We start from the raw sequence: 23820 nt of genomic DNA on the forward strand, positions 1-23820 counted from the left end.
TATAGTATGTTTTGAGAAATCTGAAAAAAAAAAAAGTCACACTGGAATAAGTCAACGTGAAGCTGTTACGACCACAGAAACAGAGGGACTTTGTCGCGATGTCGTGGATGAGCACTTACCTTGACCTTGGCGGTGGCTGTGAGGACGGTGTAGTCGGGGTTTTCCAGACAGTCCTGTTTGAGCCGCTGCGCCTCAGAGCCAACGAGCAGGTGGAAATGTGTGGCCAGGTGGCGTCTCAGCAGGGTTTTGTTGGGAGGAATGTTGAGCAGGAGGGCGAGCGCTTCCACGTTAAAACGAGGCTCCAACACCTTCAGCGCGCGTCGATAAAGCGTTGTGGTGAGAGGTCAAACGGGGAACCGGAGGAAAAGCATGCGTAATGTAGAGCAGCACAGAGGGCAAAAACGTTCACACAAAATCAACAAACACTCAATTTAAATTGAGGGTGCACAATAAAAATAATTTGACTTTTTGCAACTTTTTTTTTTTTGTCCATTAATATGCAGAACGTCATATTTGCCGACACTGCGTATATTTAGAACAATAACCGAAAGCAAATTTTTCCGGCGCAGCTAGATTGAACATTTCTTATTCGATGCACACTGCCTGTTTGAAAAGCTCTGGCTGGACAAACAGTTTCGGGATGAGCGTCACTGTGAGATCTCGTTTGTTGCATACACAGTGTTTTGCCTCATTAATATTAAAGTTGCCTTAAATGCTATTCAGCCTCACCATCAGCCCTCCATGAACACCACTCCCTCTCAGGTTGGGGGCATATTCTGCCAGATCCACGGAGCGGAGCCACTCCATCACCCTGTGGTTGGTCCACTGAGAGATTTCTGCCGGTGTGATGTTGTTCTGGACAACAAATGGGGAGAAGACAAAATCCATATTTCAAAAGCAGATACATTAAAATAACCTGTGTACATTTTTATTTTTTATTTTTTTAAAGAGAAGTGTGGGTTGTGATTTCTTGCGTGATACCTCATCAGAGGGTCGTCGTCTGAGACAACTGGCTTCATAGAAGTTGAGACGGAGGACCTGAATGGCCCTCTTGATGCTGAGGTGATGGAGAACGCTGCCCACCTTCAGAGACAGCAGGTCCTCCTGAGAAAAAAAAAAAAAAATCCAAAAAATAAAAGAGTTCTCACAAAGTTGTTTCACCTATCCAATGATTTATTCAGAGGACAAGATGAGTCAGAATATAAAAGGACGTTTTAGCCGGACATTTTGGGATCAAATTTAAATGTCAAAGCTTCGAACAACGCAACGTGGCAGGTTTGAAAAAGTGCACTGCTCACCACCGTCATGTAGTGCAGCATGCGTCCATCAACTCGAGCTTCATCAAAGTGACTCTTGTACTGTGGGAGGCCGATGTCATCCAGCCATCCTGAAAAGAACAACAGCCTCAGTCTATTTATTCAAAGTTTGAGACGGCACAGTAACTTCCACTCAGTTATAAGACGACGTCGCTCACTGGTGACCCAGTTGTGGTCCAGTTTGCCCCTCAGATCGTCGTCCTCGGACCTGAGCGCCTGCAGGGCCAGCTGCAGCTTCTTCCTGTGGAGAGGCTGCTTCATGCCCAACTCCTGCAGAGGCAAAGAGAAGCCGTCAAAGACGAGACACAGGGAGGGTCTTTAAAATGTAAAAACAATTGATGAAATTGATAAAAAAAAAATAAAAAAAAACATTTGGTAATTCAAATCCGGTGGTTTTTTTCCTCTCAGGATTTCTGATGCCGCTTAACACAGAAAACAAAAGCAGCTTAAAACAACTCAAACTCAGTTCGAATCTAAGTCAGAAATATTATTATTTCTTGATTTTGTTCTTTAGGTATACACATTTCTTGAAACCTTAAAAATGTACCGCATAAAAACTCAAATGGAATTATGATTGACTGAAAACCCCGTAGGACTCCATCATTCGGTGGATTTCCCTCCTACCTTCTCCAGATCGTGCGGTGATGCCTGCACTAACGTTTGTCCTGATTTGATCCAGCTCTGGCCGTGGGCGACGTGCAACCCGAGGCCCTGCTCGTGGAGCCACCCGCAAACGTCCTCTTTACTCCACCGCGAGAACGGAACATCGACGGCACTGAACAGGGGCAGAAAAAAAAACACATTAAAGGGAGGAGTCCTGCTGTATGAGATTATTTTATTGTAAATGTATTATTTTTATGTATTTAACCAGAAAAACTTTGCTGAAGTTAAAGATGCAACTATATGCTGCATCCAACACATATTACATTGTGAAGACATTCCTTAAAATAAATCAATGACCGTCGAGATAAAAGAAATAAATTAAAACGATTCAAACTTAATGAGTTTAAACATTAAGATTAAAAAAGAAAACATCAACAGCCAAAGATGAACTACATTTTTCAGCTTTAAATCAACTTGTAAAAGGTTCCAGGAAGAAGATGCATTTAGATTTATTTTAGGCATTCGTACTTTTCGCATTAACCAGAAGGACTGTGTTGTCGGATAAATCTGTGCAAACTGCTAGAATTCTTCAGGCTTGTAAATATTGTGGATTTTGAGTATGCTGGTAGACGCAAAAAAAAAAGAAAGAAAAAAGAAAAGGTTTACAAACACCTACTTGTGATTCGGTTCGCGCGACCAGCCGAGTCGAGGGCCGGCTGTGGCTCTGACTCCGCCCCTCCTGAACTCCATCTCGGCGGCGTCATCGAGGTTGAAGGTGGTGGAGTGACTCCTCTTCAGCCTGCAGGAGGATCACATCATGAATGATCAGAAGATAAATCCTCTCGCATTAGTTCGAACTCCCGATGACACGCCCCTGTGAGTTTTACCTGCCGAAAAACTTCCTCAAGCCCTTGGACTTCTTTTTGGTTTCCGGAGAGGACGTGGGAGGAGATCCGTCGTGGGACTTCCTCGGCGGGACGCCGGCCAAGTCCAGGTGCTCCGTGCCTTTACGTTCCGTCTCAGCTGCGATAATATTTATAAACACAGTAAACGGGACAGTAAATATAAACTGCGGTGTGAGGAGCACCTCCTGTGAGAAATACGTCACATCTAAACGGGAAAAACGGCTCCGCTGCAGATGGTTTACTTTCACGGATGAACGGCGACTGGATGTTTTGGTGATATCTTTGACGGAGACAACTCGCACCGCGGCAAGATACGAGAGAACTCCAGAAAAATGCAATTAAATCCCCGAAGAAGAAAAAAAAAAAAAGCTTTCCATCCGTGACTCCCAACGTTCCCCGTGAGACACAGTGTAGCTTTAATTACCGAAATAAAAACTTTTGAAGAGAAAACAATTGTTTGATTGAGTCACAAGCCAAAACGATTGGGAGCCACAGACTGTTGTTCTATCAAAGAACAGCATGACGGTGTGAAATGGTCCAGGTTTCAGTCAGTGCTGTCCTCGTGCACATCCACCCGGCTGCGGTCTTCAAACATTTTACAGAGTTGTTGACAGAAACACGAAGATCAATAATTAAATACAGCAAAAAAAACACGATCCAACAAAGAGCAAAAACTAAGGAGACGAAATACAAACGTCCTCTCACCGAGGTTTGGGGGTGCTGGACATCTGCTTGCCTCCACGCAGCTTAAAGAAGCCGCGACCGAAGGAGGAGCGGGCCTTCTTGGTACCGAAACTCTCCTCGCTGGTGGTCTTTACTCTCGAAGAGGAACCAGGTCCTGCTTTATTTTTGGCCTACGAGAGAAAAGAAACACAACACAGAAGAATTGAGGATATGGCCAAAGATAAAAACCATCCTCAAAATGCAGTTCTACCGTTTCGCCACTAGGCGTCAGAGCAGGACTACATGCATACATACAGTGGCGCCGCCGACTCCATGAAGACTGACAGCTCCTCTATTTTGAGTGTTTTAAGCAACAGGAATTATCAGAATTATTTGTCACGTTGTACAGTTGGGTCAGATGCTCGGTTCTGGTCTTACCGGGTCAGTGCTGCCCGTTACAGCCGGGACGCTCGACCGCGGGACATCCGAGGAACTGAAAGAACAAGAGCCACTATTCAAGCTTCAGCCAGCAACTATAAAAAAAAGTGGTTTAAAAATCCAGAAATACGCTCAATATCAACAACACTAATAATTAACGTTACTTCGCTAACATAATTCAAATCAAAATGTTGGTTCAAAACTATGTTGGAATAAAACTATGATTTATATATATATATATATAAAACACTATTTCACAGTCTGTATTGAGTAGAAAAGAGCAAATGCTTCCTAATTAACCAAAAATGAAGTGATAAAGTAAATTAGATCGCTCCTCTGCTCGCAGCTACGGCTTCACAACCGGTCCGTTGACGTTAAATCTCAGCCGCTCCGCGTGACGGCTTGGCGCCCACACAGGTGTTTCCACTTGAGTGGACCTCTCGGGACCGTGTGGGCACATCCTCCTGACTCCGCACGGTTTTTCTTTTGTTGCAAATGCCAGAGGCGATAAAAAAAAAAAAAAAAAAAATTCCTCCCTTTGATATTGTTACTGTCAAACAGAGTCACCTCACTCGGCCTTCCACCTGCGCAGAGGTCCAATCAGCCACAACAATGCGGGCGTGAGTGAAATTACGACACGCCGGAGGAATATCGGTGATGAAAGCTGCTGGAATTGAGCTGAGATTTGTGTCAGCGAAGCGAAGGCGCGATCACGCGGCCCGCCGTCCTCGTGCACAAGGCTGCATTTATCGGAGCCGGTGTTTCGCTCGCAAACCGTTCGAGGCACAACGTCCGCTTTGGGAAAGGTCAAAGGTCGCGGACGTCAGCTCCAATTATTTAATGTTCCGATCAGAAACGTCGACATATTTGACTCCACCCGCGAGATTGAATAAGGCGGAAACAGATGGCTTTCGATTACAAAGAATTAGATGTGAAACTCTTTTGAGTTTTTACCTTTCAGCTGCCTGTAGCTGTCGTTCTCTGTCCAGCTCGTTCATCTCAGAGAGCACCGCTATACATGGGACGGACTGAGACGACAGACACCAACAGGGTTAATTGGGACGTGTTTTGCCAACAGCAGAAACCCGAATAAACAACAACCCTGAACTGAAATTCCTGGGAGAGACGATTTCAGAGTGGGAGGCCGAAACTGTTTTGTTTTTTTTTTCTAAAGGAAGTGGACGGTCTGGGGTTCATCCTGTGTCGAGCAGTGTTTTGACAGAGGTTGTGTTTACCTCGCCGGAGCTCCTTCCTGCCTCCCCCTCCAACTCCAGGGTGACCTGATCCGCCTCCGTGGACGCGGCGACGGAGGGATCGTCTGCGATGTCGTCGTAGTCGTCGTCCTTTAACTTCTCTGAGAGAGGACAGAGCGGTCAGCGGGCGTGACGAAGCACACGAGCACCAAAACTTTATCCTCCTCGGAGTTCCTCCTGCATTGTAGGCTGTAAGTATTATTGTGAAGTAGATAAACGGGGTCTTTTGATGAAATAAATACAAGTATTGGCTTCACGGTGGTCAAAAGCTACCGACATTTTTTTCACTATTGATTCTATTGCCATAGTTTTTGATTTTTGTTTGTTGCCTCTCCGTTCGGTTCCCGGTGCTGGCGTAGTTTCTGTGCTTTCTTTTTTTTTTCGCAGATATCTCTGGAGCTGGAGCTGCAACGTCTCCGGTCTGCGACTACCGGCGCCACCAACAAACAGTTCATGTCTTGGATCTATTTTCTCTCTGCTCTCCCCTGGTTCTGTCGGAGGTTTTTCTTCCTGTTGAAAGAGAGGTTTTTTTTTCTCCCGGCTTACTTGGGAATTGTTGCGTTGTTGTGTTCGTCTGTATAACGTTGTAAAGTTCTGTTTTAGTGCCCTGAAATGACCCGTGTTGTGGTTCGTCGCTACGTAAATAAATTAAATCGAACTGAACTGAATTGAATTTGCAAACATGAACTGAGACTTTTGGCTCATGTCTCCAGGACCCGACGTGACATCTTGTTTTGTCCAACAACAGCTCAAAACTCAAAACATATTCAATTTACAAAGATATCAAACAGGGAGAAAAAGCGAAGGAGCTGGAACCTGAGAGCGTTTAAAAAAATATCAGAAAGGGTTATAAAAATCATGCCGATTATTTTTCCACCTTGGAAAATGTATTAAATCCTGAATTGCATCGATGTGTTTGATAAATACTTGACCGAGTGAAGAACCGAACGTGTTAAAACAAAAGTTCTAGAGAGAAAACGTGTTGTAAATCCCTTCGAAAACTTAACTTAAATATCACGCGAGCGCATTCGTAATCAATGCGTAACGTTTCGAGTCGATAGGCTCCTCTGACCTTTGACCAGCTCCTGCACGTTCTTGCACTTGGTCAGCGATTCCTCGAGCTCTTTAATCCGTCGTTCCTGGAGATCGACACGCACACGCACACACACACGCACACACACACACACACGCGTGAGGTTTCAGTCACGTTCCCGTCAGGGGAGTCAAAGCTGCAGCCGACGCGCCGCGCTGTACCTTCTCGTCGTTTCCTGACGTCAGTGACTCCAACATCGTCTTCATCTTCAACATTTCAGTGTCTGGGAAGAAAGAAAAAAAAACTCAGCTGCTTTATACTTGTTTAGTTCAGCTCTGAGAAACCAGAACTAATGAAGCCCCCCCGCGGGGTTCGGAGCGACGGTCAGCGGCAGCTGCCGTTTCGGCTTGTTGCTGCAGCGAAGTCTCGATTCGGTTATCGCCACCAAAGATCAAAAACATGGTCTCGGCGCATTGAAGTGAATCACAATCGAAAGTGAAATTTAAACCTGAAAATATTTTCAAATCTATTTCAGTTCGGATACGAACAACTTTAAAAGTGAAACAATCAACGTTTTTACATTAATAATGAACTAAATGACCGATGAACTCTGCAGTTCCCATGAATCCGGTTCCGGAGGACATTTTAGCCTCTTTCAGCTCACTGTTTCGGTTTTACAACTTAATCTCACTGTTCTCTCGCCGGCATCGTTTCCAGCTATTAACAGCAATAAATCATTATATAACGCAACCTGCTTATTGCCAAATGGCAGACGGGCAAAATTAGCAGGTGGGTAATGAAAACATTGAACATTTAGCAGCTCAAAAGCCTCCAGAGACCAAACAAGAGCTAAAATGAGGGTGAATATTTCCTTGTCTGCTAAATGTGAAACTCTCTCCTTTAAAAAAACTGCTCACCAGTCAAACTTTATGAGATATTAGTACGATAATGTTGTCTTGACAGCTCGTTCCACTGCCACGAAGAGTTGGAGCTCAGTGCTAACGAGTGTCTACCCTGCGTAAGTGTCCTTCAGCAAAACCTCCTCTTCTGCATGAGACTCTGAACTCTAATTTTGTCCCAGCAAAGACCGAAATGAGTGTATTCAGTTTTTAGATTCGACGTTTTCAGAGTCAAAGTGGCGAGATGAAAGACAAAAGCAGCACGTGTTTACAGGCAGAGCAGCAGAACAGACTCCACTTTCCATTCCTCGACGCTCGGCGTGGACGAGATAAGAGCAGCGGCGGGTGGAAGGAGTGAAACAGACATACGTTTGGTATGCATCTCGCAGACCGAAAGAAAAGGAGTGAAGTAGAGAGAAAAAAAAAAAAAAAAGGGCCTCAAATCATCTCGTTACAGTTCAGACTGTCTGTGAAATGTGAGATAGGGAGAAATTATTAATGGAGAAATCGGGTATGAAAGCAGCGATTCTGCAGCGCGGCTGCTGGAAGGCGATGCCGTGTTGATGGAATGTGAAATGTCTATTTGTCTAATCCCCACGAAACCTTTTGTGAAAATTGGGGGTTTAAACAGCAGGAAATGGTCCAACGAGAGTCCAGACGGTTGTTAAAACAGCTCCCACCTCTTTCTCCTCCCTCCGCCCCCGGCCCGCTCTCATCCTTCAACCTCCTCAGCTGCGCCTCCCGCTCCTCCAGCTGCTTCTGCAGATGCTGCAGCTCCTCCTGTAACGAAGGGGTGTGGGGGTGTGTGTGTGTGTGGGGGGGGGGGGGGGGGGGGGGGGGGGGCATCGTTTATTTTACAATTCACGAGACTATGACACGGAGAAAATACTCACATTCGAGAAGCTGGAACCAGAAGATGTTTGGCAGTTTTTCTTAATATATGATTTAAAACCAGCAGTTTATTCTCTATAAGATTTGGGGGGACTCGCACTAGACAGATTTATTTATTTTTTTTTTTTTAATTTTAAGTTGTCGAAATCAATGCGAAAGAGGCCAAGATATTCTGGTTATTAGTTCAAGCTCCATGACGTCATCGGGGTTTATTTTACATTAACATTCCAATGTGTTATGTAATCTATAACCAAGACCAGCAAAGCTAATGGCATTCCCATCCGCTTCAGCTGTACTTGTGTGTTCAGTGCTAATTAATGCTCGCCCCACACCAGAGGATAATCGGGCCGGCTTCGGGGCCCAACATGCTCCTCCCGAGCTTTCCGGGTTCAAAGTTGGTGCGAACACATTATCTGCTCGATTTCAAATCATAAATCGGCGTGTTAACGCGGCCATTTAAAAAAAAAAATTTTTACCAAAGACTCTCAGAGCTGCGAAAATGGCGGGAAGCAAAACATTAGTAATCAGTCAGAAGATTCAGTTAGTAGTTTAGTTGAGTTTAATTCGCTCTTCTCTGTTTATCACACTGCGGGGTCCAAGTGAAAGGATTCAGCGCAAACTCACGCTGACCTGCAAAATACCGAGCATGCGGACCGGTGGACACTTTTTTTTATAAAACCAACACAAGTACTGAATTTAAACTCAGATCACGTACCGATTAACAAGACGTGCAGCTTTGTGTCGGGAGAAATGCGTCGTAGAAATCGAAGCGCGTGACTTTGAGCGACCCGAGCCAACGGTGTGATTCTGTCATTACGTTGGGAGGTTGTTAATGCGCTAAAGTTAATAAGAGGACTTGAACCTGGTACAAATCCTGTAACCGGTGCAGGTGGAAGCACTTACAGCCAGCGTGGTGAAAAGTCAGGAAAGCAGCGGGAAAGGAGGAGAGAAACGGGCCGGAGATTAAACCTTCACCTCGTCTCCAGTGAACCGCCCGGTGGTCCACTTCGGACGCTTGGCAGGTTAGCATGTTGCATAAAAGATGTTAAAAATCACAGGGGGGGGGGGGGGGGGGGGGGGAAGAGAGAAAGAAGAGCGGGAGCCAATAAAAATGGGGGAAGGATAGGCAGAGAGAGAGGAAAAAAAACAAACGTCATGGGGGGGGGGGGGGGGGGGAATTACAAGGATTCAAATAATGATGCCTTTTTTTTTAAAGGGGTAAGAAATGAATTCAGATCTCGGGTTGTGATCAGATATAAAATCATTGTGCTGACTCGACGTGAACTCTGCGCACTCACTTTGGTGGCTTTGAGTTTCTTCTCACACTGCAGTCTTTCATTCTCCATGTCGGTCACCCTGAACCGCAGGTCCGTTACTTCCTGGTACAACCCCTGGGGAGGACGAAAAGAAAATCCCCATTACCCGTTAAAACTCAGAGACAAGCTGCACTGGGGAGGCTGTGTGGGAGAGACTTCTGATATTTTTTAACAAGGCGCGGAGGGAGGTGGGGGGGGGGGGGTTTCTGCCAAAGGTATCAGCAATATTTTCAGACTGATGTCCCTCTGGAGAGAATTTGAGAAGCTCGGTCCACACACGGAGGAAAATCCCGAACTAAAGGGGAGGGTCATGGTTGATTATGGTGAAACTGCCTTTGTCCCGCCGAGCAACAGCGTAGGAGCCCTGCGCAATAAATGAAAAGTGTTTTTACATTTTTACGTTGATATTAAGTCACTGGGGTGTTTTCATTTCTCTATTTATGAGCCTAATGATGTACAGTATGTTTTTTTTTTGATCGGTTGGTTTAAGGTTTCCAATACGCAGCGCATTTCTACATAAATGTATTGATAATATTAAACTAATTTTATGAAGTTTTTGTTATTGTTTGTATCATTTTCATTTGTAATGAACAGATGGGTTTTTTTTTCTTTCTGCATCGTAGAAGTGAAGCACATCGCTGTAGAGAAAGATCCTCTCCAATGACATCATGACAAATAAAACATCAGAAAGGGGGCTACTTCAAACTTCAAGATCCATTACAGTGTTTGTGGCTATTGTTTTAGTTTTTAGTTTTGGCAGCACTGTTTCCATCACCGTTATAAACACAGTCAGTAAGTCGGCCGTTCGTTTGTTTATTTGAATCCTTAACATTGTTATTGTCACGATAGTTTTTCTTCTTTGGGTTAAAAGTGAGATAATCCTAAAGCTCATGTTTTGACTGTAACCATGGATACACAGACCATCACTTGGATTACTTTTGATACTGAAGAAAATGTCTTAATTTGACAATCAGGAGGCAAAATCTGAAGTTGTACAGAGTTATGCCAGGCCAATACTGAATCCATTTCTATATTTGGCATATATCACTATATTTGTATATTTGTAAGAAATATGATTACGTCAATCAAAATCAATCAATAATGAAAATTAAATTAAAGGCGTCGGCCAATTTAGCAATATCAGCAATGCCTTCACATATATCTGGTTGATTCAGGAGTGATTCGTGGACATTTTATCTTTGACACAAAACGCTCTCGATGGAAAGAATTGCTTTGTTTAGTTTCACTCGAGTTACAGTCGTGAGATTAGGGCCTCAGGTTTGACAGGCATGATGTATGTTTTAAGGGTTTTTACTTAAAGCTAAATGGCTCTTGAATGGAAACAAAAATAATTATGCACAGTTGCAGAAAAGTTTATATGCTCCCTTTAGGCTTTCACTGTGTGGAAACACCACCTAATATGTCCCAGCGAGTGAGAGGAGTGTATGGAAACTATAACTCTCCCGGCTTTTTAGCCCCTCAGAGAGGGGAGAGGGTAGAGGGGAGGTCTGGGTGGGTGGCTGGGAGGTATTCGGTCAGGAAACAGCTGCTGGAGCGCAAGCAGCGTTTTAGCCTCCTTTGTAACCCTTTCAAAAAAAAAGTCCACCCTGCACAACATGACAGATCTGGGTCCCTCCATCCGACTGAGACGAACCTTTGTGACTTTAAAACAATGACTGGGAGGCTGCCAGGACTCGTCACACGTCACATCAGACGAGGCGCAGGTGCAGCTGAGAGCTTCGCTGCCTGCTCCCGTTTAATAGGCTAGAGATAGAGCAGCAGGTTTTTCAGGGCGGGAGTCTACCTCGTTGCCCCTGTGATCTCTTTCCACGGCGGTCAGCTTCAGCTTCAGGCTCGACACCTCGCTCATCAGCTCCAGCTTCTGGGTCTCCAGGGCCGTCCGGTTCCCCAGCTCCTGTGGCGCGACAGTCACAGAGAATATTTACATGAGGGAAGAAGAGAGTTTTCAAAATGGCTGACGGTGATATTCACTTACGTGTTGAAGAAGCTCCTCAGTAGCATTTAGTTTCCCCCGATGATGCTCAAGACAATTGTCGAGATCCCGAATCTTTTCGCCTTGCACCTCCACCTGGTCTGTTAAAACACTTACCTGGACAATAGATGACAGCTTCAGTAAATATGTTTTAAAGCACAGACCTAATGACATTTTTTTCTTAAACCCAAGATCTGAAAAAGGATAAAACAGGTAACTTTGTTCTGTCTAATGGAAACCAAATCTGCCAACCAGCATGTCGACATCTCAGAAAATATTGTTTGTTTATACCGTACAAAACCCAAAGTGGAAAATGTTTTACGGGAGTTGTGCAGGTCTACGTGTTGAGTGGGAACTATCATTTCCTGAAATCACGTGTTTTTATGACCTGCCGAAAAACTCCCCAAAAAACACCATTGGTCATCATTACAGTGAGATTAATTCAATAATCTAACCCAAGACCAGTAGGTGAATATGTGTAACTATCCCTTTAAGGGTTTTGTCATTGGATTGTTAAAATTTCAAGTAAATCCCACTTTGACCACTAACTTTTGGCATGTTAAATTGCTGTAGCGCCATCTTTTGGTAGAACGCTGAAATGTTCGGGCCTATAATGACAGATTTGAACTAATGAATCCAGGGGGGGAAAAAAATAATTTTGCATCCGTTCCTGACACTGTATAGTTATCAATAAAATGATAAAAAGCTTTCTAAATGGCCACATGGTGACACTGTGGAGTAAGATGTTGACAGAACGAATAATTGACACTAAATTTCTGTTCAGTCGTTTTTGCGATATGTTGCTGAGTGACAGACAAATAGGACTGAAAACACAAAAGCTCTCTGGGTCGAGATAATTACACCACAGCAGCTGCATACAAAGATACTTAATTATGCAGGAGCGGTTGTTGTGGAGAGCTTCGCTAACGCACCTGAAGAATGAGACACTCTTTGTCACTCTCCAGTCGTGACAGGCGTTCTTGGTAGACGGCTTCTGCAGCGTGGACGTTGCTCTGAAAGGACAAAACAGTACGTGGTGATTTTGTTTCGTGGGAACAAAACGCTGTGGGAACTGAACGAGACCTTAAACTGTTCTGTCGTTTGAGATGACATCTCATGAAAAAAACACTACAGGTCTGGTTAATGAACCGAAAGAAAAATATCACACACACGGGAGCTCTTCATAGTGTTTTCCTGTAGAACCGCACAACCTTCCCAGAAAATGATCTCGCATGTTGTTGTTTTTTTTCTTCCCTTGAAGAAACCAAACTGATATGCGGGTTGAGTTTTATGTGGGAAACATGTGAGGGTCAACGGTGTTCTCACATGAAAGCCATTAAAAAAAAAAAAAAAAAAAAAAAAAAAAAAAAAAAAAAAAAAAGCTAACTCCTCTCTCGAATATCGCACACGGAGAGACGAAGGCCGTGAGGGAAGAAAAACAAGAGGCTCACGCTTAAATGATGGAAATTATTTGCAGAAAGACTCCTATAGAAAGTCCATCATTCGCAGAGCATGTCATAACATTACTTTTACAATAAACAAAGTCACGGTAAAGGCAACGGAGCGCGATCAGGAGATGCTTGCAGCGTACAAAAGACTCGGATCTCAGTGTTCACAGATTGAGCTGCAAAAATAATAATTGGCAAGTAGATTTATGATACAATTTTTGTCTGTCTGGTCAAAGACAAGAAGAATAAGCAACCCCATTTGAAATGTAAAGCTCTCTCCGGTAGTTTTGGTGGTTTTTTTTCTGCAGGTATCTCCGCTTCCAGAGCTGCATGTTTCTGATCTGGTGTTTTCTCTCTCTGCTGTTCTTTTCTCTCTCTGCTCTCCCCTCACTCAAACTGTTAAAAGGGGAGGGTTTTTTTTCTTCCCACTGTCGCTCTTGTGGGAACTGTTGAATTGCCAGGTTTCTCTCTGTGACGCTGGAAGCTGATGCTGATTCTCAAAGTGAACTGAAAGAATAGAGATATCATCTATTGATGCGTCTTGAGTGGATCGGATACAAGAATCCAACGGAGATGGACTGAACTCCAATAACAACCTCATGAAGTACGTTAAAATGCCTTTGAGACAGATGTTGAAAAGGTGCCGATTTATTTGTCTCCTCATAGAAAATAATTACTCCTCCAAACTGTAAATACGTCAGGAGCCTAAATGATAATTGTAGCTGAAGTTACACTGTTGTTGACTTTGTCTTATTGAAGCAACTGAGGATTTAAATAAACACTAATTTATGTGATCGTCAACCAGTTTAACCACTGAATTATCTGTGATCTGTACGAGTGTGTTGGTGTAAAGATAATTAAAATTTTCCTGCGTGTTGTACAACATATTCGCAGTTACCAAACAGCTTCAACACCACAAATGCAAACGTGGCTGAAGCGTGAATCAAAGTGTCTTAAATCTCATCTGGACCTCATTCGGACAAGAGACACTTTAAAATGACCAGCGTTAATGGGGCGTAGAGAATTGCTTCACTCACGAGTGACGGCTGCGCTTATCGAGACAAACAACTCCACAGAAAGAGCCGAGACTTTAGTGTTCAACAGTAAGCGATGAATTACATCGAAGAGGCTTTCGGTGCCACGTTTTTTACGATTTTTGTTTGAGATCTCATCTTCTCGGACACAGATCGCCCTACACGTGGCTTTCCTTTTACCATTCGTCCCTGCAGCCACTCCGCCACCCCCTCCGCGGTGGAATCGGGGATCTGGCAGCGCAGGTTGTCCCTCTCCTCGTTGTCCATGAGCTCCAGCGCCGCCCGCAAGTCCTCCAGCAGGTGCAGCACCCGAAAGCCGCCCAGGAAAGGTGACGTGGGCGACTGGCAGTCAAACAGCCCGTTGGAGTAGTCCATGGCCTTGGAGCCTGCGGGGAGGGAGGAGTTAAGATTCATATGAATTTATTGCATATAAATAATACAAAACAAAAGCTGTGGAAATGCAAGAACTCATCGGGCTGGCGTGGCGGACGAAAGAGAAGGATTTATGACCGGAGGTTAATTTAGCTTTGGTCTGTGGGAGCATGATGAATAACCACAACTGTAAATTTGAGTTTGTCTGTAAACTGTGTTTACTGCTCACAAGTTGTTGTTAAAACACAGCAGCAAACTCCATAAAATGAGAGAGAATGAGAGAATTAAGCCCGCGTATTATTTTCTGTCATAACACCAGACATATGTGTGATTTCCCCTCCCATTAATAGCCATATGTAGATGTGGACAGCATTCATTTTGCATGCACTGTTTTGTTTTATAAATGCTTCACCAGTGTATCAAGAAAAACCTGACTTGACAAATTTCAGCCATAATTGCACACAACTTTAAATATATGTTAATAAATATGAGCAAGTACCTTCAAACCATCAATTTTGATATCTCAAATATCATCTAACATCAAAACAGACTTTAAAACGTGAACGAACACAACAACTGCATGTTTCTGACGGCTATTATTAGAGACCTCATTGTTCTCCATTATATTATATCACCGGGGAATTACACTGGAGGACTGTATGCATGGGTTAAAGTTAAAGTATGACGTATCCATATTCTATTTATATATGCATGGTTTTTGTGCACGTTGGTCTTTATCTGAACATCAGGCCTGCTGGCATCAGTATGTGATTGTTCCCAATGACGACACTTGAGCTTTATTCTTGTATGTATCCCTCTTTCCACATTTCTAGCTGTTCTGTATATTGAATGGCCCTCAAATAGAGAAATTCAAAGTAAAATAACATTTCATATGGAGCACGAAAAAAACCCATTATATAATTAATTTATTTGAGAAACAGTAAAAACTAAAGCTGATCCAACGGGCTCGCCTGCAATCCTGAACAAACTAAGTATAACTAACTATTGATCAGAGGGCTTCTTGACAATTACTGCTGCTCGTGCACTTGATAAAGTATCCTAATTAAAAGAACCACTTTGGAGGCTGAATCACTTCTCTGAGACCATTATGTTTATGTAAGTAGCTCAGGCTGTTGTACTCTGAGGTCGTTTCACTCCCACTCCAGGCGAAGATTTCAGTAAACCCACAGCACAAACACTACATTTATGGAGGTACTTATTGGTATTCTCTCCAATAAAACAAACACACAATGGTTGTCCATCAAACGCAGCGTAATTAAATAACGACAGTTAAATGTCTTCTTGTGTCTGCGGCGACCGTATTTTAAGATTTCTTTTCTTGGATGCACGTGCGGCGGCGCGCTGACTGAAGTCGAGTGCCTGATGTTCCCATCATGTCCTTCAGCTTCCTGCATGACATCTGCCATCTGTCCAACAGCAATAAAGAGGGAGCTGAATGAATAAATAAATAACAGTCACGGCTTCCCCACAGTAGCGAGGGGAGCGGGGCTCGATGATGGCTGCGGGTTTCTGCGGAAACGGGGGGGACTGGGCGGTGTGGGGAGGGGAGGGGGAGAGGGTCATGTGATCAGCCGCCTCGCTCCCATTGGAAAGGTCACTTACTATAATTACACACATCAGCGGAAAAGTCGGGACTCCACCGCTGGAGCCTGGTCTGCTCATCTGCAGCAGCAGCAGCAGCACGAGTAGACGGCGCGCGGCCAAAAGTTCCCGAAGCACAAGTTTGTGCTCCGAAACTCTCACAGGGTTTGAATAATCATTAGTTTCCGTCACTGCGGGGACGATGGAAAATCTTTCTTTAATTTCCCCAAGGCTGGCGGAGGCAGAGAGGGCCGCTGATCGAGAAGCACAGTCGCAGCTGTAAACTTTTATGTATATTCAGGAGGGTTAGGATTAAACTGCAGGTAGGAGGAGGAGGAAGAGGTGTAGGGGGGGGGGGGGAGTGGGGGTGAAGAGAGAGGAGGACATCGCGTTAACGTCCACTGGACGTAGTATTTCCAGCTTGCAGCTTAATGGCTTCCAGATGTGACCAGACCCCGTCGCATGCCAGGCCCGCTTATATAAGTGCCATAGCTGGGTCCTATAAAGTCCAAGTGTTCAGTACGGTTACCTGCTATGATGCCATCCATTTGCTCCAAGGCTGCTGCCAACATCTCGCTGGCGTCAGACATCATCTTCAGCTCAATGAATCTGCGAGAGAGAGAGAGAGAGAGAGAGAGAGAGAGAGAGAGAGAGAGAGAGAGAGAGAGAGAAAAGAGAGAAAAGAGGAAGCGTTTTTAAAAGAGGAGATGAAGGAGAGTAAAGAGAAGAAAATCCATGAAGGACTTGGACAGAGCGAAGACATAAAAATAAATAACAGAATCCACCCACTGCACAGAGAGGAGGTTCTTTACAGTGACCAGGAAGATGAGGAGTTTTTGTTTTTTTTTCTGCTGTTGATGTATTTTTAACTCAATTCACAAACATTAGTGATTATTTTAAGCCTAAATAGAAGCGTGTCTGTGCTCCAAAATGTTACTCAAAATGAGGTAAGAGCGTCCAAATGTGAGCTCTCCATCTACTAAAAAAGATTGTTTGATACGACTAAAAACTCTAAATGGACCATTTGGCGAGATGTTTTTTTTATACTTAAAACAAAACCAAGAGCAACGCCACCTCCTCAAGTCAGTCGCCCCTGCAGAGGTAACGACGGTTTCCCTCAACGCGTCCACCGTGATGAAAAGGCTGCAGCTTCGTTGGAGGGATGTTTGGATCGCAAAGCAGGAAAAAAAAAAAAAAAAAAGAGCCACTTCCTACGAGTGGGCGGACAAATCAGCAGATTGATCAAGCCAGCCTAAAGAACTGTAATCAACGTGTGGAAAGGCCGATGAGGACGTCGCACAAACTTCCTGCGCTGATTCTGCTCCGAACACAAAAACAACAGCAGAAGAAACGTTTCAAACGAGAAGAGGAATGCATCTCGACATGACGCTGCTGAGCCTGCCTGTAGAGTATTTACATTTACATTCGGGGGGGAAAAAAAGAAAGAAAAAGAGAGAGCATAACTGTGTTATCACTAATCCTGTTACGGTACAAAGCCTCCTTCTTCCTTCTCGAATGACTTTCTGCATCAAATTAACCCCGCAAGTCTGCCACACAAGATTGCCTCAGAGGCGAAAAACAAAGGGATCTTCAGGACTTATTACCCAGCAGGCCTTATTTCCGGCAACCGGGCAGTCACGGGTGCTCATGGTTAGGCTGCCGTCTGGAATAATGGCACTATTCTCCCGGTGGGAGGGGTGGGAGGGGGGGGACGCCCGGCATCTCAAACTTCCATAACAAAGTTGGGACAGGATCCCCATGACGGCTGAAATCCAAACACTTTATCACATGTTCCTCACTTATCACTTCAAACCAAATCTGATTGGAGGGAGGTGGGGAGGGAGAGAGGGGCGGGGGGGGGGGGGGGGCAGCGTACAGTGAGTGGAGGCAGCGGCGAGGGCCGACAACATGCAAACAGTGAGTCTACTTGTTCAGAGGTCTCATGGCATGGTGGAGGGGGGGGAGAAGGGAAAAGGGGGAGGGAGGACGGGGCGTTTAGCTTCATTTCCTCCCTCTGTGGGGTCACGGTGTCACACCCGGCAGGGTAAGAAACGGGCATTAAGAGCGTAATGAAACCGATGACATCACAGTGCGGGTCTGCTGGTAAAACAAAGAGCCTTAAAAAGAGCTCCGCCGCCTAATTTCAACTCCCGCAATCCACACAAAAGGGGGTGTGAGGTTCTCCTGAAACGTTTATGGGGCCGTTTATCTGCAGCCTCCCGTAAACATGTCATTAGGTTTGACACTGCACAGACTCCCGGTTATGTCGATGCATGCGCGCTCGCTTTCAGGTGAATTGAATCGAATTGATTAGTGGCTAAAAAGCATCTTCAGGAAAATCCGACTAAACTGCGACGTTCCCGTGGCGACGGCGGAGGGTGGAGGAGCGCAGCAGACGGACAGCTCACTACTAGCTGTGTTCGCCTCCGCAGGTATTTCCGTATCCTTCAGTTGTATTTAGTCAGCTGCTCATTTAAACACACCCCCCCCCCCCCCCCGTCTCTCTCCCTCTCCCCTCCCCCGTGGGAGAAAAAAAAACCTTCAGCTCATCCCTTCACCACCAAAAAAAGTCATGTCGGGGGAATCTAAATATTTTCATTCTCCGTGTGAACGCTGAAAATGAAAAAAAATACAAAAAAAATACAAAAAAAAAGTACCCATGAGGAGAGGAAGACGAGTGGATGCGACCTCGTGCTCCGTTCGGCAGACCTGAATGGTGCTTTGGTCTGTTGGGAAAGTAGGATGAGATCATTTTAAGATCAAACGAATGACAAGTGTTTCAAAAGACGGATCTGAAACTCGGTCGGCTCCATCTTCGGACCCTTGAAAACGCCGGGTCGAGGCGGTTCCTACTCCCAGCGTCCGTACGAAGCGATAACCGCCGCCGACGCGGCCCGAGCGACCCCGTCGGCGTGGGAGAGAGCGCCGCACGCATTCCTGAGCAGGTTCGTTTCCCCCCGCAAGCTAAACACAAGACGCCTGGTACCGACTCCCCCCTCCTCCCCCCCCCCGACGACCCCTCCGACCTTCCTCCCTCCACGCTCAGCCTGAAAAAAAAAAAAAAAAATCGGCCCGCGGGTCTGCAGTCTGTCAAGACGAGACGTCTGAACTGACGAGTAACAACAAACAGAAAAATCAAGGATGGGGCTGGCGAGCTTCTCTTTTGTCTCGTCTGTATGACGGGAGCAAAACCAGCTGAGCGGACGGAAAAATATCTCAATTCTCCGTCCCGTCGAGCTCCTTTTGTTTGTTTTGGACTCCATCATGCTTCTGTTAACATTCACTAAAGCGTCAGAAGTGTCCCCGTTAAAACGCACGGCTTGGGGAACTTTTTGCCACCAAACTGTCCAACTGTTTAAAAGGAAAGTCTCTTTAAAAACTTTTTTTTTTTTTTTTAACGTATAATGTTGTGACGAAGCACAGCGGGCCCCTTAAATAAAGCGGAGCTGGTTTTGATCTTCGGAAGAGACGCGGCGGATCCTTCAACTTCTCAAGTCTTTTCGGTGGAAAGATGTTTTTTAGATTTGCAATTAAAACGTTACCCGCCAGCAAACCTTCGGTCGCTCTGGACCGAGTTGTGCGAAGGGAGTTAAATAAAAGCATGCGAGGGCATTTTAAAACCAACTTTGTTGTCCAAAGTTATAATGTCATTATATCGTGTTCATTGAACGCTTTGTTTTGAGGGCTTGGGGCTCTGACAGCCAGGCTGACAATACAAAACCACAATAAGAAAAAAACAAAAACAATTCACTGCTCGAACAAACAAACCCGTCACAAACAAGGACTCGATATCAACAATCTAAAGACGTCGGACAGAGGAAACGTTTCATTTTTTTTTTTTTTTTTTTAAAGAGACAAATCCGAGAATCAAACTGGACTTTTCTGATGCTGAGAGGCGGTTTTAACATCATCCAGATGGAGTGGAGGAGATGTGGAGGGGGAGGGGCCGAAAGGAAATAGGCTGCGATTACTTGACCATCAGCCGAATGGTCGGCGCGCGCACACAAACACAAACACACACACACACACACACACACACACACACACACGTGCTCCAGTAACCTACTTCCAGCTGTGGTACAGATGTGCACCTCAGAATTGGCTCATTGTAGTAATAGAAGTAGAGTAAGTTGGAGTTTAGACCTGGTGGACAACGATTTATAAAATATGCATTTATTGTGTTTGTAAATCTGCCTGAGGCTTTTAGTAACGACGTACCAAAACTAGTTCAAATGACGTGGTTTTTTTTCCCGCCGGTTCGGATTTCCAGCTTCACGTCGTGAAGTCGATCCCAACGTGTATAAACTGGAAAGCTTGTTTATCTGTGCGCCGGTTTTTCGCTGCCGATACTCTTTAATCGCATCTGATGAAAGTGCCGTTCAATCCTTTTCTCGGGACATCTATTGAACTTATCATCGAGAGAAATGTGATGAAGTCAGATTTCATTACGGCATCCAGAAAACTACCGTCACACTCGTTTTTATTTATTTCATAAGCTTTTCCAAGTCGCAGAGATCCCGACGAATTTACAGCCAATTAAAAAGTGACGTTGGACCACATGACGGTTTAAACAGTTCCTCATGAGATATTTCTTATCTCGGAGACTAAATCAACCTTCACCGTAAGAAGTATTAGCAGAAGTAGATTTGGTTGAGGGACGGTGAGGATGGATGGACGTTTAATTTCAAGAGGGGACGTGGAGGAGGTTCGCTGTTAAAGTCCGTCATCAAAAGGGTTCAAGGACTCACAGACGGAGTTAAAACTCTCGCTGATAATGTCGCCATTACTCTGATGACCGGATTTCTTTGGTCCAACAGTCCAGAACCACAAAACATCTCGTTTACTATCAGTTAAAAAAAAAACAAGTAGCATCTCACGTGTGAGGAGTTCGAACCGTCAATCAAACAATCTGTTGATGGATTCATCTGCCGATTGTTTCAGCTGTAAATGAGTTACAGTGAAGTTAACAATCTCCAGTAGCACTCGGAGAGCCAAACATGGACTCCAGCGTTGTGGCCCAGTCAAACACTCTCCCTTTGTTTACTCCCTCCCTCCCCCCCTGAGAGATGGTCCACTGGACTTTCAGACGGGGCTGCTGCTGCTGTGAGGTCAGGTTGTTTTGACACAAACGTCAGCTCGACGCTTTAAACCAGCGCCGTTATTTCTCACTGCGACCCGCCGCACAAACAACTTCTTTGTCTCTGGGAGACTCACATGGCAGCGCCGCGACGCTAATCCCAAGTTATTGCAGTTTTTTTGGTTTTTTTTCCACGTGGCCCCTTCGAATACATCACAGTCAGAAATCACACGGGAGGAGGACGAATAAAGAAAAGGGGGCTGGGAGGAAATGAGCAAGACGTCTCGGCAAGCCAAGAAAAATTGGATTTCTTTGCTTTTGTTATTAAGATCCTCGCACAGGAGAAGCACTGAGTATAAATCGAATTTGTGTCATGATCTCAGAGTTGCTGCCATATACACACATATATATATATACACACACATATATATAGAGAGAGAAACTCAGAGGAACAGTGAGATATTACAGTGTTGAATGACTTCTATGTGTAATAAGTGGGTTGAAACTGCAGGCAGGATTGAACCAGAGGCATCCCTCCACTCAGGAAGACCTTCACCCAGCGCTGTCAGGACGCGTTTCCTGGCACATTCTGGAGAAATGTCTTCCTCTTACTCAGAAATTGCCATTTCCTTGAAATCCCGGCACTGAAGTGCACAAAAAAAGAAGAAAAAAAAAAGTCCCGCAGTTAACTATTTAGTCACATCAAAACAAAAAAAACCGTGGGATTTTATAGGGCTCATTTCTAAAAAAAATAAAATAAACCGAGCCTTGTAATTATGAGCGGACGAGACAAATGTTTCCGATTAAGTTAATGCGTTAATTTAATTTCAGGAGCACGTAAACATCCCAATATATCAAGTGACACCTCCCTCCTTTCACAAGGCTACCGCCACAAGAGTACTGCAGCGAGAATGCAAGGAATGCAACATGTCAAGACAAAAAAAAAAAAAAAAAAAAAGGTGCCTGAGATGGAGATGGAAAGGGCCCCTGTCAAATTTCCTGGACACGTGCGGCTCCAAGAAAAAGAAAGTCTAAAAACTAAAAAAAAACAAAAACTTCAGGGACGATGCCATGTTGACGTTATCGCAGGCCAAGTTCGCTGCTTATACAAACGAGCGGCGATAACGGGGCGTCACCTTTCACCTGAGCAACAAATAAAACGCCCCGTTGCCCGGGGCAACAAGGCGATCGCCACCAGGAGCTTACATTTATTTAATCGCGTCTCTCAAATAATCCCTCAGCAGTGTAAAAAAAAACAACAACAACAAAAAAAACGCGTTATTTAATCCCACCGTGAATACATCACATCAGGCCGCGTGAGCTGGCGTGGATTTTTTTTTTTTTCCCGAGCCGTGGAGTGGGAGAGAGCGGTGAGGATGCAAACATGGTTATCTCCAGAGAGGGAAATCAAATCCTTTGTTATGCTTTCAGTTCTGTGCCTGGAAGCCAAGACGTCAGCGGAGGAACGCGGCGTGGAGAGCTGCCAGCAGGTCATGCAGCGCCTCATGAGGGAAGGTTGTTTTTTTTGTTTTTTTTACTCTTTCCTGTACAAATGTATGCTTACAAAGGTTCACCCAAACAAAAGGCTGCACAAGTCCCAGACTGATAGTGGAAGAAGCCGACACTGGACCAGAAGCAGCTTTAAAGTGCTGACTTTGTGTTGGCTGCCACTGATTTTTTTTTTTTCTTTCTTTCTTTCTTTCTTCTTTTTCCTAAATCATGACGGGCGCCAAACTGAGTCTGACTGGAGGCTTCGTGAGAGTGATTCATGATTTGGCTTTCACATTTATGGACATATGATGCATAAATTAGCAGCGGTGAAATCACACACACACACACACACACACACAAAAAAGGTCTTCACATACAAAGATAACATTATTAAACACGCTTCAAGGAGCTATAATACCCTGAAATGGGGCAAATCTGAGGGGAAAATGTTTCCTTCCTTGCATTTTATTTGAATAACTTGTCAATGGGTGGTATTTAATACGAATTTGTAGGTTTCACGTGTGTATTGTTATTGTGACATTTAAGTGGTGGAAATTAGTGGTTCTTCCATTAAATTAAACATACAATAATACTGAAAATGAGTGTGAGGGATTCTAGCTATGAAAGAGTTTTCTGATACCAAAATATCAAAGTAAAATAATAATAAAAAAATAAAGTATAACGATGAATTCAGCCAACATGTTTAAGTCACTAAAGATCCTAACGTTAAATACACATTCAAATAAGCGACATATTAAACATTAAAACAAAATGTAAGGAGATAAACTCAGCTTGTAGGTAAGCTCAGATGAATATATAATATATAATACACGTTGTATATAAAGCAAACATGAGGATTGAGGACACACAAACCGTTACTATGCGTTGAAAAACTAAAAAAAATAAATAAATAAATAAAAAAAATTTAAAAAAAAAAAAAAAGTTCAGTCAAACTTACAGTTTCCGACCAGCTCGACGTAACCGACGGGATCGCGCGCTCTCCGGTGGGCTTAACTCCAAACGCAGCGGCCGCTTTTCACCGGAGCTTCATGTCTGTCCGTTCACCTTCCCATTGAATTTCTCTGTGAAATGAAGTTTTCGTCTGAACTATGAAGCAACTCGGACACAGCGAGGAAACACCGGAAGTTACACCTTCAGAATAAAAGCATGAAAAAAAAAATACCCGGAAATGGCAGGGGTTTTTTTTTTTTGTTTTTTTTTTACACACACACACACACACACACACACACACACACACACACACACACACTATTGTGCTCGTTTCCAGATTCAAATTTTAATCCAAAACACTTCGTTAAAAATAATGTTTTGTAAAAGATTAGGTTGGTTAAACCCTGCTCCGACATTAAAATGATGCTCTCCCCGACATAATAAGCAATACGACATAAAAACACAATTCTGCATAACCTTCGGCAGTAAAGTACACGCTTATCCTAGTACCAAAGTACTTTTACTTGAGTCAAAT

At 44.2% G+C, this 23820-nt stretch overlaps 1 protein-coding gene and 1 long non-coding RNA gene across 2 annotated transcripts; one reads left to right on the forward strand and one right to left on the reverse strand.

The window, feature by feature from the left end:
• On the reverse strand, positions 1–23391 carry LOC138192454 (liprin-beta-1-like). The gene is made up of 22 exons (XM_069139852.1): positions 23293–23391; positions 16296–16375; positions 13973–14178; positions 12243–12323; positions 11314–11427; positions 11122–11232; positions 9300–9392; positions 7791–7890; positions 6433–6494; positions 6251–6317; positions 5161–5279; positions 4880–4953; positions 3926–3980; positions 3536–3678; positions 2807–2947; positions 2596–2718; positions 1941–2091; positions 1475–1586; positions 1299–1387; positions 982–1104; positions 730–855; positions 1–308 (listed from the first exon to the last, which is right to left on the reverse strand). Exons 2-22 carry the CDS (start codon positions 16357–16359, stop codon positions 66–68), a joined length of 2397 nt encoding a protein of 798 aa, XP_068995953.1. The 5' UTR covers positions 16360–16375; positions 23293–23391; the 3' UTR covers positions 1–65.
• LOC138192455 (uncharacterized) lies at positions 5275–5841 on the forward strand. The gene is made up of 2 exons (XR_011177793.1): positions 5275–5369; positions 5566–5841. It is a non-coding gene; the product is annotated as an uncharacterized lncRNA (long non-coding RNA).
• Positions 23392–23820: the final 429 nt, after the last annotated feature.

Source organism: Embiotoca jacksoni, unplaced genomic scaffold, assembly GCF_022577435.1.
Source record: "Embiotoca jacksoni isolate LCO1_2020_lvr unplaced genomic scaffold, fEmbJac1.0.p SCAF_86, whole genome shotgun sequence".
In the NCBI taxonomy this organism is placed as follows: domain Eukaryota; kingdom Metazoa; phylum Chordata; class Actinopteri; family Embiotocidae; genus Embiotoca; species Embiotoca jacksoni.

Coding starts and splice junctions, on each gene's coding strand:
- LOC138192454 (XM_069139852.1), bottom strand. CDS start 16,359: ATGATGTCTGACGCCAGCGAGATGTTGGCAGCAGCCTTGGAGCAAATG. Junction 9,393..11,121: donor GAGATCACAGGGGCAACGAG/GTAGACTCCCGC, acceptor CGTCCTCCCCAG/GGGTTGTACCAGGAAGTAAC. Junction 6,318..6,432: donor CGTCAGGAAACGACGAGAAG/GTACAGCGCGGC, acceptor GTCGATCTCCAG/GAACGACGGATTAAAGAGCT.